Source organism: Chlamydotis macqueenii, chromosome 6, assembly GCF_036417535.1.
Source record: "Chlamydotis macqueenii isolate bChlMac1 chromosome 6, bChlMac1.mat, whole genome shotgun sequence".
Lineage (NCBI taxonomy): Eukaryota > Metazoa > Chordata > Aves > Otidiformes > Otididae > Chlamydotis > Chlamydotis macqueenii.
Window position 1 is genome coordinate 26397478 of NC_141561.1, and position 15658 is coordinate 26413135.

At 42.1% G+C, this 15658-nt stretch overlaps 1 protein-coding gene across 1 annotated transcript in view; it reads left to right on the top strand.

Moving 5' to 3' along the window:
- Nucleotides 1–7234: 7234 nt before the first annotated feature.
- The window catches only part of ITGA4 (integrin subunit alpha 4), a 37879-nt gene continuing 29455 nt past the window's right edge, over nucleotides 7235–15658 (top strand). Inside the window, exons 1-4 of the mRNA XM_086751397.1 lie at nucleotides 7235–7442; nucleotides 7526–7647; nucleotides 14911–15017; nucleotides 15116–15245. Coding sequence (XP_086607523.1) covers nucleotides 7258–7442; nucleotides 7526–7647; nucleotides 14911–15017; nucleotides 15116–15245 — 544 coding nt within the window. The 5' untranslated portion in view covers nucleotides 7235–7257. The remainder of the gene's footprint in view (nucleotides 7443–7525; nucleotides 7648–14910; nucleotides 15018–15115; nucleotides 15246–15658) is intronic.

The window sequence follows — 15658 nt, forward strand, 5'->3', positions numbered from 1 at the left end:
GCAGCCCCTGGCCTCTCCTCACAGAGGCCACCCTGTGGCTGCCCCACTGCCAGCACCTTACCAGGGACACCCAAAACGACCTTTCAGCAAGCACTGGTTAAAAGCATAATGGCTTCCGTGCCAGGAGTTCGGAGCTAGGCCAAGCCTCTCCAGCCTGGGGCAGGGACGGGGGAGCAGAGCCTGGGGAACACGCGCAGGCCCTGGCTGCCCCTGGAGCCTTCTGGTGCCAGAGCTGGGGAAAGCAAATACAGCTGGGGGAAGCAGCTTCCGAACAAATGCTAGGAGCTGGTGCGAATTCAGTTGCTGAGTCTCTAATCAGGATATTAGCGTACAAGCTGAGCTTAAGTTCACTAAAATTCAGCTGAACACATGCTTGCATGGTCCTCCAGGACAGGAGTGATTTTCTGAATAATTCATGCTATTGGAGTTATTAAATAATCAGTTTCACTGTTCATTCTGCTCCTGTATAAACATTTATGCATTTGGCCTAAGATAACTGATACATGTGTCTTTACTGTTCTCCCTCACAATGAAAAATACCATCATGCTTAGATGGAGGCAAACCACAACTATGTGGAAGACAGACACATGGCCTTTCCTTCACTTTTGGAGGTACTGTCTCATTAAAAGGAAAAAAAAAAACCACAATAGATCTTACTCTTTCCTTAGGAAATCACTGATGTCTTAGGATTATAATATAATATTGCTTTTATAAGAAGGCTCTTTGGTCAAAGCTTTTCTTTGTTAAAGCATCTTGCTTCTTGTGTTGCTGTAACACACAGTTGTTTTGGGAGTGATGTATTCTAGCCACAAAGAGCTGGATATCAATATTTTTTGATACCAGGAGGAGCAATGTCATCGGGGTATTCTCTTCCCTGTACGAGTTGTACTGTGGGGCACCAGCTCAGGTATGATAAGCACTCACTGAAAAAGGAGAATGACTTTTTTTCAGACCGGATCCCTATGTGTATTAGGTGTGTAAATTTTTAGAATAAGTTAATGAGAGAGTATGAGTATGCTATGAATGCTCCAGGTCCATTTTGCAAGAGAAGACATACCCGTGGGAATATGAGATTAAAATACAAATGTACATAGCTCATACACTTATATTGGGTGCTGAGTCTGTAGACTTTGCAAGTGCACAAAAGGCTACCTATATTTAAAATGCATCCAGCTATGATTACAACAATTCAGAAAGAAATTGAGAATTAGGTACATGTCAAAATCAAAGCCTAAAAAAGAAAATATCAAAACCACTACATGTAGTACTCTGAAACAGAGCCAAGACAACTTGGAGAAATTTCTCTAAGTAGGACAGCAGCTGATTGTTTCATTTCATTACAGGTTTTATAGCAACAACTTGTAACTAATTGTTTATGGTGCCCACTATGTAGATCAATATACAGGGAAAAAAAAAAAACCAACAAAACCACCATGTAGATAGACATAGCCTACTTCATCAAAAACCAGGAACAGGGACAATTAAGTTTACGTGTAAGTGGATGAATAGTATATTCTCTAGATATTTTGTTTTCTGCCTAGTGTTAATATTCCTACATTTTTCTTGAATACGAGGCTGTATCTTTAAAAAAAAAGCATCTATTGCAGACACAACGATACTCAAAACAGTCTTGTTCCTACAAGCCAACAAAAATTCTTCAAATTTAAAATGTGAGTCTAAACTTCTATTTGACCTGATTACTATGAAATCATAGACAAACAGCTAGCAAATAACTGCTTATGAAGGTAATGCCAGTACCAAGGTCATTTTAAGTCAACATTTTAACAACTAGAGCTCTGATAGCTTGCCAGACAGTTTTTGTTTTATATAATTTTTGAAGAGGTTAAAAAATCCATGAAGATGCATTATGGGGAATGGATGGGTTTTATAATCATAATAAGAGCATCCATGGAAGGAGTGCTAGAACAATATTAATATATGTACATAATGTACATTACAAGCTAGAACAATCTCTTCTTTTCCTCTCCTCTGAAAAAAATTCCAGAGGTCTCACACAGCATATGGCTATACAAAATCACTGAATTTTCACTGCCTTGTACCAAAATTCCTTCTTATCATAATTTTGTCCTGGATTTAGCTGTGGCTTGTCTTAGGCTTTTCTCTGCGGCTCTGTTGACATCTTACGGCTGGTGCCTGGTTAGAGATGCCTGCTTTCATCCTCACATATATTTGGAGTTTGTGAAACAGTAATTTTTGTGCATATCCAGGATTCCGTGCTAGCATCAAAGAAATGACCAATGGATGAGAAATATTTCTAATATATTCTCTCAGGAAGCAGAATCAGACATAATGATTACCATGCTTCATAAAGGTGGCCTGGAGTCCATATTCAGATGTATGATCTCATTGTGATGTTGTCTGATGAAGCACAGTATCACATCCTGGAAAATGCAAGTTATGGTATCCTGAAGACAAGACTGAAATTGAACTGGCATTTCCTCCAGATGTTTCCTTTCAACAGTTCTCTTCCAACAACTGTTTCAGTTTGGGTTTTTTCTTTCTTTCTTTTTTTTTTCCAAGAAAGAAGGAGGTCTTATGAGATTGTTTCCTATCTGAAACATTGAAACATAGCTATTATTACTGAAACAACATGCTCTGCACACAACCAAAACCTTCATAATTTGAGGGCTGTTTTCAGAGTGCTCACTATTCCTGTGGAGCCAAAGGCTTTCAGGCTCAGCACCATTTGACCCACAGATTCTGAACTATTAATTGTCCAGCTTTCACCAATCATTTACCATGCCTATTTTTTCATTACAAATTAATTTAAAATAACTTTCACAAAAGATAAGAGGGAAAGAGCAAAGAACACCCCCACTGACTCCTCTCAAAATATTGAGTCATTCAAGTATCCTTGAATGGACATCTCTGGAAAATAACAACCAGTAAGACAGTCCTGTGTAACATAACAGTCTCATTGTATTGATGCATGCACATACTCAAAGGCTGATACAAATTGAAACTATCATATGTCCAAGTGATATTGGTCTAGTGATGACAAGTGCTGCATAAATTCATAGCTGAGTACAGAACTGATGCTGCTTCTCAGCAAAACTAATATCTACTTTGGTTAAATAACCAAAGCTTGTGCTTTTAGCTCATTCTCTGGTTTATCTTGCCTAGCAGAAGCAACATACCAATGTTTAACTTAAAGTTGCTTTGCAGCTGAGAAATAAATCAAGGTTCTTATAGATTCTGTTCCATTCCCATTGCACCCAATCTCTTCAGCAAACATGGGGAACCTTTGGAAGAATAAAAATATGACTAGAGACTTGCAATATCAAGACATGGTCAGGAATTTTTCTGTAAAGAGACTAACATGCTGAAATTGAAATCAATTGTGAGAAAGTGTTGATTTAAAGATATTATTAATTTTGAAAAAAAAAGAAAACTAAATAATATTTTACATTTAAATTCTCTGAACATACATATTTGCTTTTCACGTCAAAATAACTGTATCAAACCTGAAATATTTGTTTTAAGATGTGAAGGTAATGAAAAATGCTGCAACTGTGCTGATCCAGCCTTTGGCAATGAAAGACCCAGAGATGGCACATGATAGCACTCTTTGTTTGAATTTGAGATGGGAAAGTTTCAAAAGCTCAGCAACTCCTTCAGGATGGGAAAAGAGGTTACTGCCCAGCTCCACTCAAAATGAATTATTTATGGTTGGATCTGATCTTGCAACTCAAAAATCTTAGACAACATTCTAAGGAAGAAAAAGGATATGCAATGCATTTATCACACATAAATGTATAATGATTAATTTCCTTTCTTACTTATCTATAAATCAAAATGCAGCCAATAGTTAAGCTATTTGCTTAATTTGCTATTATTTGCTTCTCGTAGTCAGGATGCCATAGTCATTGTCCGTATGACACCAATATAAGCTTGTATATTGGAAAGCTCTTTTGGAAAGCCCGTCTTTACTTCACCAACACAAGTGTTCAAGGGAAGAAGAAACTTCTTTAAAGTATTTCCTAAAAGTTATCATGTGACTGTGAAGACATTATTTGTCAATTAAATGAAAAGCCTCTTTAACTAATTCTAAATTATATTCAGATCTTTGAAGAGAACATAAGCAAAATTATAAAAATTAAGACCCTTGCTAATATTAGCTCCTTTTTGGTGCCTCAGACATCTGTGCTTAATTATACTTGTCAGTGGACAATATATCCTCTTCATGCAAGCTCACATATATCTTACAGCACAGGGAAGATTATATTTCTTGTAGAGAATCTTAGGGGTATGTAACAGTATATTTGCCTTCCATAATTTTTCAGACGACAGTGTATGAATAGTAGACTTTTTGGTCCACTGCCATTGTCAGGGAGTGGGGGCAAAGCTTACAGAAAAGCAAGACATATTTCTGGTCTGACTAAAACCTTAGATTTTCCGTGTTTTAGTGAATTATAAAGGTTTAGAAAATTTCAATTTGAAATACTAATATTAAAGTACTTAGATAATTTCAAAATTAAACTTTCAACTCTTTCTAATTAGGAACAAGAAATCAACTGCAGATCGTTTCTTGTTTCTAATAGAGAGCAGATTTGGAGACACTCTTCCATAAGCTTAGGCTTACATGACACAAAGGAGAACAAGGACAGATACAGCTGGAAGCAGGCATATGCATGAAGATTTTTAGGAATGTGTGCTTTCCCTAGTATTTGCAACATAGTGAAAGCACTCATGTGATCAGTTACCCAATGTCAGCCCATACAAAGGACTTAATTTAATACAAATGCCTTCCAAGTTAGGGAATCAAAAAGAGACTAGTACAGGTTACAGAGGGAAAAAAGCTCATGACAGACATTCACAATGCATATGTTCTTCCTACAGTGATTTTCTTTCCTTTCTTCTCACCAGCGGCATGTATTATAGGTTAAGCAATGTTGACAGAGTCATTAAAGACCCAAACCATTGCTTTTCCCAGACTGAACACCTATGAGAAGGACAAGTTGGTTTTGTTTTTTTTTTTTTCCCCAGTGACTTAGTAGTTACTACCTCATAATTGCATTTGAAATATTAAATCTTGAAGAACTATATATGATCCCACATAGAACTGCATGGTCACCTTGTTCCTATGATGTTATATGTTGACATTTATGGCACCAGTAAATCAGGTTTACCCTAATATAGCTGTTTTTAAGTTGGACCCTTCAGAACACAGTCAGAAGAGTATTTGGACCAAGAGACCTGAACTCCAGCTGATCAGTGCTGGGGAAATGGATTTTTGCCTCAACTGGCTGAGTGGTCAGTGTGGTGGTGAAATAATTTATCATTTCAGTTTTGAATCATGCTTACTTTGCTGCTTTCAGAATGACGGTGAACAATTTCGTGACTGGTAGAACTGCAGATTCACAGCTGCTGTTGATTGTTGTAACTCCTTTGATGTCAGTATCTGGAAGGGAGATGAATAGCAGCTGAGAGCTGTTTAACTCCTTTACATGAAACAGTCAGTGCTCCACATCAATGTGACCCAGGCAAGCCCTCTGATGGTTCTAGAAATGAGGACTTTAAAAAAGAGACACTGTTGACTGACTCACAAACTGTCAGATCTTGCAACATGATCTCATTCCAGGAGCTACACATCTGCGCATGCTTGGGATGACAAGATGCATCACTCCTGCATTGCCTCAGTGTCCTGCTCTGCTAGTTGCTCAGTGTTTTGCAGAAGTGTTAAACTTTCCACATTTCCACCAACTCAATGGAAAAGAAAGGGATTTTTATTCCCAGAAGCTTAAAATGCCATGTGCTGAATTTCCATTAGGGGATGGTATTCTACCATCTCACAGATGTTTCTAACATGTATGGTATTCGATAGTTTAAATGATACTGGGTTTGTCTTCCAGATACTATAGGTAATCTTTGTAACTAATCTTTTCATTTTGAAGAAGTGCTTATGTTCTTGTTCCTTTGGCTAAAAATACCACTATACATAGTTTATCCACATACATGGATTATGACAGCAGCAGGGAAGCCCTGGGACTCAAGGGACCCCAGAGAGGTAAGGTTTGTAGGTAGAAGTAACAGCCTTAATTTCAGTGTGCACACAATTCAATGCAAGTTAAATCAAGAGTCAGTGACTGACTTCTGAAAACCCACGTGGTAAAGCTCCTCACCAAGATGAAGAGAGCTTTTTCAAGCCCTTCTAAATACCAAATCTTGTGTGATGCTCAGGTTTTTCTTTGTTCCCATGCTGTCTGGAGGAATGTCTGGTAACTTTATCAGCAACTGAAGCAAGAACGTGAAAAAGTTACTCTAAAACTTAAAAAAAAAAATGGTGGAGGATTGCTCTGATTTCATCCCACGCAGAAGGAAGAAGCTCTCAGCAGTGAGCAGTCTTGCACAACATGGGTAGGCTGGGCACAGGACTGTGCTCTGCGGCTAGGGCACTGGTTTCAGGCTCAAAATACTCCCCACCGAGGAGGACAAGGAAGACTCTCTCAGTGCAATAGCAGTTTGGCAAAGCTTATAGTGCAGGGGTACTGGGACTTTTTCTAAATCTGAAAGGAAAATGCAAACCTCACCACACAGTTTCCCTCCCAGAAGAGGGGCCCGTGCTTGGCTGGAGCTCGGGGCAGATGGGCTCGGGGAGCAGGAAACCGAAGGAACCGGGCCCGGGCGCTGCAAGGGCAGCTGGGGCGGGAAAGTCGGCGGGGAGCGCTTAGCTTTAACTAAAGGATCCCCGTCCCGTTTAGTTTTAGCTAAACGCAGGCTTTCCTTCCGCTGGCCCGGCACGCAGGCAGCTCTCCCGCGCCGCCCTCCGGGCAGGTGCGCCGGGGCGGGGGCGAGGCGAGGGGGCTGAGAGGGGCCGGCCCTCTTGCTGTCCCGCCGGGGGTCGGGACGGCTGCGTCCCACAGGGCCGTCCCCTGCCCGGGGCCCGTAACCCTCCCGGTGCCTGCGGGCCGTGCTCCCGTGCCGCAGCATCCCTGTGGGCGCGGACAGGGCGGGGAGAAACTCGACCCTCGCCGCTGGGAAGGGAGCGGGGCTGCTGCTACGTGGGAGAAGGCGGCGCGGCCGAGCGGCTCCCGTATCCGGAGGGGACACCCCGGCCCCGGGCTGCGGGGAGGCCGCTCGGCCCGGCCCGCCGGTGGCAGAGGCGGCGCAGGGCGCTGGCTGCTGCCGTCCCGGGGCAGGACGGGGGCGGGGCGCTGCCCTCTCGCCGATCCGGGGAGCGCAGCGAGGCGGGAAGCCGGCGCCGGGCGCCCGTCTGCCTCCGGCCGGCCGGAGCTATGCGGAGCTGCGGGAGGGCGAGGGAAGCTGCGGGCTGGGCCGCCCCGCTGCTGCTGCTGTGGCAGTGTCTGCCGACGGCGCGGCCCTACAACTTGGACACCCAGCACCCGCTGCTCTTCCAGGGAGGCAACGGGACCTTCTTCGGGTACTCGGTTCTCCTGCACCGCCACGGCGAGGAGAGCTGGTGAGTCCCCGGCCGGACTGCCCCCGCGCCTTCTCCCGGCTCCGCCGGCCGTGGTCCCTCACGCTGCCCTCCCTGTCCCGCAGGCTGGTGGCGGGCGCCCCCCGGGCCAGCTGGCCCGCCAACCTCTCGGTGGTCAACCCCGGGGCCATTTTCCGGTGCCGAATCGGGAGGAACCCCGGCGGGCAGTGCGAGCAGCTCCAGCTGGGTGAGTCGGCAGCGGGGCGCGGGCGGGCGGACCCCGGCGCTGGGCCGCGGAGGGCGGTGGCGGGGCGCGGCAGCGGAGGGGTCCCCGCCGGCGGAGGGACGGGACGGTCCCTGCCCGCTGTGGCTCCGGTGCCGCTGCCTTCGAGGCTGCGGGCGTTCCCCCTGGGTCCCTTTCCAGGTTAACCTGGCGCTTACCTCTCGCTGCCGAAGCAGCAGCAGCGGCGGCACCGTTTTGTTCTGTAGACAGAAAGAAATGCACCGAAACTTAGAGAAGTCGCGTGTGACAACTCCCGGTCCCCCCGATTTCTCTCGCACCTTTCAGCACGCAGCTCAAAAGCCCCGTGAGGATTTCAGTCTACCTCTTGTACTTCTCACCAGAAAGCTAGTTCAGCTTTTGGAGCAGAGGGCGAATGTGGCAAGCTCAGAGATTAGCCGCCCTAAAGTAGCTCTGAACCACAGTCGTCTGCTTCCAGATTTGTTGAAAAACTGAGTTTCAGGGGAACAAAGCTATTTTTGACTGAATCAATTTTTCCAGATCCTGCATTTAACCTAACTCCTCTCTGCCTCCCCAGTCTCTATGCCTGGGAGATGCAACTGGATGCATTTATCCAACTTCCAAGTGTTCCATACTTGTTAAAAAGGAGAACACTTTGCAATAGGTTACTGTGAATATGAATGAACTGCTTTGGACTCTGTTCTTGTTCCCCTTGCATGCAGTGCCATTCATTCTATCCCTCTGCTATGCATAGAAAGCTTCCTGAACTTTCTGTCCTGCTGTGACTAAGACCATCCTATCCGTTAAAACTATCAACTTGCTGCCCAGTAAGGATAAGAAGCGCGGGAAAGTGTTTTCAAAATGTTTGAAACCAAGGAAAGCGATAGCGCAGTATGAACTAATGGGCTTTCAGGGCAGAACGCAGCATTCTGTGACAAAAATGTTAAAGCAATTATTTCCCTACACATCTATATGTAACACTTAGAACTGATGGATTCTAGCCATTTTTTTTTCCTACAGATAGAAAAGAGAGGGGTTTTTTTTTTTTGTAACTAAGCTACAAAAACCTAAGATACTTCAATGGTGCTTTACTTGTAGCCACATAAGGAAAAGACAAGCAGTTGCTCATAGAGAGAACTGCAATTAAATTTACTCTAGCCCAAGTAGTTATTTTTGTTTCTTTTTTTTTAGTAATTTCATTCCAGTATTAGATTGAAAAATTATATATAACAAAGAACTTTTCTTCTTCAATGGCTTGTTTGTAAGAGGAGGCTTGCAAAATTCAAAGTAGTCAACTAAAGAAACAGCATATGCTGAAAGGCAATAAACCCCTTCTCCTGGACTGGAAGTAAAAATAGTCCTTCACTGCATGAGGGAAGGAAAGGAGGGGAAGGGTAGAAAGTTTCAGGTTCTTTGAAAATGACTTACATCTGCAGTAGTTCTTGATTTATTTATTTAGCCCGTTGAGAAACAAAAACTAACACAGTAACTTGATGGGCTTTTGCTCAGTAGCTCAGGGGATTCTAAATGAAATAATGTAACAGGTGACTGAAAATGTTTGTGTGGTTCCAAAGGCTTAATTTAACACAGCTTCTCTTTCTGAGTTTAGAAGCTGCAAATTACACAATGATGTTTACTGTCTTGTCTTGCATTTTTACAAGCAGTGATACTACAAGAGTTTTATGCAAAATGTTTGCTTCCCTTAGTGCTAGATGACATCTTTAAGTCACTAAGATATGTCTGCAGTATTTCTAAAGTTAAATAGATACTGAGAAGAAGCACTCTATTGTAAAACAAGTCAATGAGGTCAATGAAGAAGCTAGAGGCAGCTGTGGTGCATGGGATGTAAATGAAGTAGGATAGTATCTGAGGTTTGTTAAGCCTCTGCCATCCTGCTGAGCGGTCACAGAAATACACAAGGGAACTTGTAATTGCAAAGCTGAACTTAATTATCTCTTGTCTAACTCATTCAGGCTGTCAGCAACTTTTGGACATAATGGTTTTATCGATGCTGTGTCTTTCTGTCAGTGACCTCCTCGTTCTTCTGCTTGGATTCTTGCCAGTGACAAGTTTGGGTTCTGATCTTGTAGAATAGGGTAATTTCCTTTGAAAAATGTGCAGGGATATATTACATTGCTGGGACAGGCAAAAGGAGAAATGGCTGTTTCTATCTTTCTCTTAAATACTTGAATTCACATTTCTTTCAGTAGAAGAATCTTTGAGATATTAAGTTTCTAATTATGAGTCATAGAAATGTAGAAGTGGCAAGAGGCAATAGAAATGGGTTTTTCCAAATGTTGGCACTCTGTCATAAGTGGATTTGAACTACTTAGAGACATAAATATGTTAAAACACTTTGCTATTTTTCAGTAAAGTAGCCTTGAAACTGGCATAACTAATTAATGAAGGATTCGTGCACAATTAGGAAGCCTCTGATCACACAAAACTGCTGTTGTATTTTTAATGTCACACATTCTTGTCTGCTTCCTCAGCAGAGGAAGAGTTGCTGGGAATAGTCCTGTGCTGCAGTCATCCCAGCATTTGGAAATAGCTCAGCCATGCATACTTTGGAGAATTTTAATGTTGTTCAAGGTGTTGCAGGGGCCTGGGTTGGTTTAAGAGTTGAGAGGAGCCATGAGGTACATTGCCATGAGATACACTAGCAAATCTTTGTCTTTCCAGCCCCTCATTGGCACTTTTAAATCTCTCCCTGCTGAATAGGGGAGTCATATTTTGAGTTTCTTTTCTAGTTCTAGTACTTTTGTCGATGGTGTCAAGTATTCTAGACTGCAGATTTATTTGTATTTGGAGTATTTTTAAACAATTACTTATGTTAGATGCAGAGGCTTGTAATCAAGCTCTAGACACAAATACAAAATACAATGCTTCAGTTTTATTATTTGAGGCACTAAGTGTATGTCTTCTACCAGTCGTCTTGTCTTTTGAATTTCAAGACCTTGCCCACATCAGTTTAGGGTAGTCATAAATTATTGCAGAGGGACTTGCACAAAGTTCTTTAGATGTTTTGACCTATTACCTTTTGGACTTGCAAAACATTACAGAAATTCTTCAACAATATTGCTCTCGAATTTGAAGCAGAGTGATTCATTGGCTAAAAATACAGGAAGCAATGTATAAAATTTTCCGTCCAGTCTAAAAAAAAAAAGTTCTAACTATGAGCGTACACAGTAAATTCAGTGCATGTTGTTTAGCATAAGGCCAGAAAGCTCTACCCACAGTTTCAGCCTTCCACCCTTCCTTTAAGTCCCTGCTGCAGTTAACCTATGAACAAATTGCCCTCTAGCTCCCCCAGCTGAATCATTACAGTGGAAAAGTGAACAGTTACTGGTTTTCCCCAAAAGGCTGACCTGTATTTGTTCAATTTCAGTAAGTTTTGCCTTTGGTAGTTTGGCTTTTTGATCTGACTTGCATTGCTCATACTCTGCTAGTGATCTCCTTTGAAATAGCCATGCTATTCCAAGGAAGACAGGACCTTCTGGACTTAGGTCTATTACAGAGTTATGGAAACAGCTGGCACTTTAACTAAAATGTTTGGAGTAAGAAGTGGTTTGAGGGACGTAAGAGGGATAAGACTTATCAAATCTGTGAAAAGATACAAGATTGCCCTGGACCTTTTAAGGTGCCTTCCAAACCTAGCCATTCTATGAATGGAAAAAGTGTCTGATGAGGCCCTGACATCTAGGAGCAGGATATAGGAAGGCTTGTTTTCTTTGCAGTAGACTTAATAGTTTTAATCAATTAGCAATAGGACCAGAGGAGTTCTGAGAGGATAAAAAAGACTATGAGAGGCTGCTGGGCATGGAAAACATTGGAGCAAGTTATATAAAACTGGTTTCTCAGATGACATTGCAAACATCTCTATTAGAGTCCTTGAGGCCAAAGCTAGAAGTGGCTTTTTAAGTTGTGACCTTATTTATACGTGATAGTGCTGTTCCTGTGGATGCATGCAGCAGGGATTATAGCAGAAGTGTATCTTCCAGCTGTGTCATGTACTCAGGCTGGGCAATTACTTATCTCTCGGTGACTTTATGACAGCGTATGCTCCTTTTCCCTGAGGCAATCAAGCTGTCACGTCCTCTTGAGCTTATGCAGTGTTGCTGTGTTGCTTGTGCAGAATATAGCATTTCCTCTTCTCATTCTGTAAAGCTTTTATAATGTCATACCCTGAGCAGGAGCTCATCACAGCATCTAGGGTGTCAAGCTCACGCTTCTTCTCTTGCTTACAAAGGCCTGTCATTTCCAAGGTGGTTGAATGCTTGCCAGTCAAAGAAAGAGAGGAGACATAAGGTAGCAGGTCTGCAGAGGACCAAAGTGAGCATGAATCAAGAATGTATGCTGGAGCCAAGGAAAAGGGGAATACAGTCCAATGAGTGTGAAGGACTAGTGGTCCTTTTTCTTGTTATAGATCTCTAAAAGAGGCACAGGAATCAAGCACTTCCTCTTATCTCTCACACCATCATTATCTGGTCTTGTTTGACTTACTGATAGACAGTCTCAGAAAACCTCCTGAGATCTAAATTTATGACACTGATCTTCTCTACTACTTCTGTTTTCTGCATATCCACATATACCATAAAGCAAGTCCCAGGTAAGTCATTGTCAAAAGAGGATGGGAAGTATTGCTAGAAGGGAGTTACCAGAAGTGCCTTTTCTGATTTAAAGGAGGACTAATTCTTACACATGGGAGTGTAATGGAGTTTTGTTTTCTGAGGAGATTTCAATCAGATTAACATGCTGTATAATTCATGCAAACCATGGAAATGTTTCCCGTAGGAAGTGAGGAGTTCTACATGATGTAACTCCAAAATTAAATTCCAAAACTGGATTCCAAACTTCTGTCTGAAAATTGCATATGTTCAGAGCTTGGAAGTTCAGTCACTGACATTAGCCAAGCAGGAGAATTTGGAAGCTTATCACTTAAACCTCAGTAACAGACAACCTGCAGAAAAATCAACTTATTTTTAGTAGATATTTTTTAAAAGTAAGGCATTTTACTTCATGCTTGTCTTGGAGTAAGAGCCCACATGCTTATTAATTACTGTTCCTCAGAGGACCTACAGGAATTACTAAATTACAGTAACCTAAAATCTCTTGGCCTGAAGACAATTGAATGTGATGTTATTGTACATTCTAAGATTGGTTCCTGTTTACTTGGATTTTGTGTACTATTGCCTTGATGTCTTAGGGAAAGGCACATGGGGGAGGAAGTGGTAAAGCAGAGATGAGGGAGGGTCAGGTGTCTCTTGACCCTGTGAAAGGTGTTGTTTGTGAAAGAAGGTAGAGTACAGTTGTGGCACACAGGGTGCGTCATCCTCTTTGCAGTGTGGTAAGGGGTAAGTGACTGCACTACTCTGGTCTTTCTGATGTAGCAGGGAGAAAGTGTGATGTTTGGAAGAAGTGGAGAGGTAATATGGAAGTAGAAGAAATCAAGGGTCTAGCAGTTTCATCAGACAAATTAAAATTGCTAGGCCTGTGTCGTAGTTCAGCCTTAGGCCCCCCCTCACTAAACAAAACCACAACTACTGTCACAAAACAGTAGGGAACAAGCTGTGAAATAAAGTGTTTTTGTTCCTACAAATGCTTCTTCTGACATTTTCTTACCATGTGATAAAGAATTATCTTGATTCCATTAATGTGGTATTTTCTCTCAAGAAGTCCATTACATCCTAGGTATAAAATAATTTAAGTCAGTGTTGGTTGTGAGAATGTACGTAGGAAAGCCCACAGTCATTAATCTTTCTCCTGGCTACTAAATCTCTTCCCATACTTAATCAATATTGTGCAGTTGTATAGCATGTCATATATCATAGAATGGTTTGAGTTGGAAGGGACCTTAAATATTATCTAGTTCCACCCACCCTGCCCTGGGCAGGGACACCTTCCACTAGACCAGGTCACTCAAAGCCCCATCCAACCTGGCCTTGAACACTTCCAGGGATGGGGCATCCACAGCTTCTCTGGGCAACCTGTTCCAGTGCCTTATCACCCTCAGTGTAAAAAATTTCTTCCTTATGTCTAATCTAAACCTACTCTTTTCCAGTTTAAAGCCATTACCCCTTGTCCTATCACTACATGCCCTTATCAAAAGTTGCTCCCCAGTTTTTGGGGATGTCCTGTAAAAGGAATTCAACAAGTCCACTGAATTAGGAGTGTGTTTATTAAAACTCTCTAATGCATTGAACAGTAATAAATTTCAGTTCTGGTGCAAGCATAGTTTTGGGGGATGTTGATTTATGTTTTCCTCTCAAACCATGTCCTGGTCAGTACTGATGCTCTGCCATCCATATTGGCACCCTCTTCTGAGTAACTAAACCTCTTAAACCTTGAAAGTTGCAGATGCACCAGTAACTGCACCGAATCTGGGAAAGTCTTAAAAATTATGCAAAAGAAATTGTTCAAATGGCATTATGTGTTTCCTTGTTTTATAAGAGGTTTTTTCATAAACTGTCCTGCTGATACATAGAAAATACTGGTTCAATAATTTAGTTAATGCTTATTCATGTTACAGATGAAAAGTTTTCTTTATACAACTTGGAATACTTTTAAATGTGTAGCTTCTCTTTACCATGGGCACCACTAATGCTTTCTAGGAGGAAGCAAGTATTTGCTGATGTGGCAATACTGTACCCTTTGGGGGTAGTTAGTGAAATTTCTTCTATGTTCTCTAAGGTTTTAAAAAATAAATCTTCTCAAAAACAAAAAGGAAGAGTTACTGCTAAATATTTGCAACAATGCAAGGAGTACACAGGACCTGCATATATAATGATCTAACATTCCCCAGTAGAGATTGTAGTTATGCACCCTTTATTTGATAGCCACTTGCAGTAGGAATCATTTTAAGGTCTGCTACTGATAGATACGTAGTTGGAGAGATTGGAGCTTGCTTTAGACTAGAGTTTATATAGCACTCACGGGTATCACTTGTGTTTCTTATGAACTTTTAGGCTGAAGAACACTTGCAAAGCCAGTCCTTCATCAGATTGAGTATAATGTCACTTTCTATCTTAATTTCAATAATGATAGAGAAGCCAGTCCTCACGGCTAACCTATCTTGTTCAGAATCAGTACAATCCCTTTGGCTAGGTGCAGTTCAGGAAGAAAATGAAAAGTCTGCGTGGCCTATGTAAGACAGGGACAGAGGTCAGGTCCACCAAACCTGAGTTACCACAGTCTCTGTGTAGGGTTCTTGGGTGCTCCTGTTACTCACCATGTGGCCCCCTGTTCAGACCGCTGGTCTTTGTGTCCTAGGCAACCCCAAAGGAGAGCGCTGTGGGAAGACTTGCTTGGAAGAGCGTGATAATCAGTGGCTGGGTGTCAGCTTATCGAGACAGCCAAAAGAAAATGGATCTATCGTTGTATGTATTAACTGCTGGAGTTGCATGTCTGTTTGTCAGACTGTCTTCACCTTTCTTATGCTTCTGTGTCAAACGTCATGTTTGGTTTTTATCCATAGGCTTGTGGACATAGATGGAAAAATATCTTTTACATAAAAAATGAACACAAACTCCCGTATGGTATTTGTTTTGCCTTCTCTTCTGATTTTCGAACTGAACTAAGCAGAAGAATATGCCCATGCTATATAGGTAAGTGGAATGCTTGAGTCCTTTGCAGGGAAGAGTAAGATACATAATTGCGGAGTTTTATGAAGAGCCTGTGTTGCTCTCAGCAGGCTTTCTGTAGCCAAAGATATAAATTTATTAGCAAGATGTTTAGAACTTAAGAAAAGCTGCTTTCAACTGACAGAAAAAAATAGTTTTAATAGGGCATCAGAATACTTGCTCCTTGGACTGGATCACTGAAGGATGTGTGGTTCTCAAAAATAGGCCAGTAGAGGACATCCTTCCTTCCTTTACTCTGTCATTTGCTTGCTCTGCTCAGGCGAGAGTGCTTCAGAGCAGAGCAGCAGTAATACCTGCCTTTGATACAAAGCTGCTGCGGTTCCTCGGCACAGTATGTATCCCTGTTCCTTACTTTCCTCCTGCCAAGGCTGCTGCTG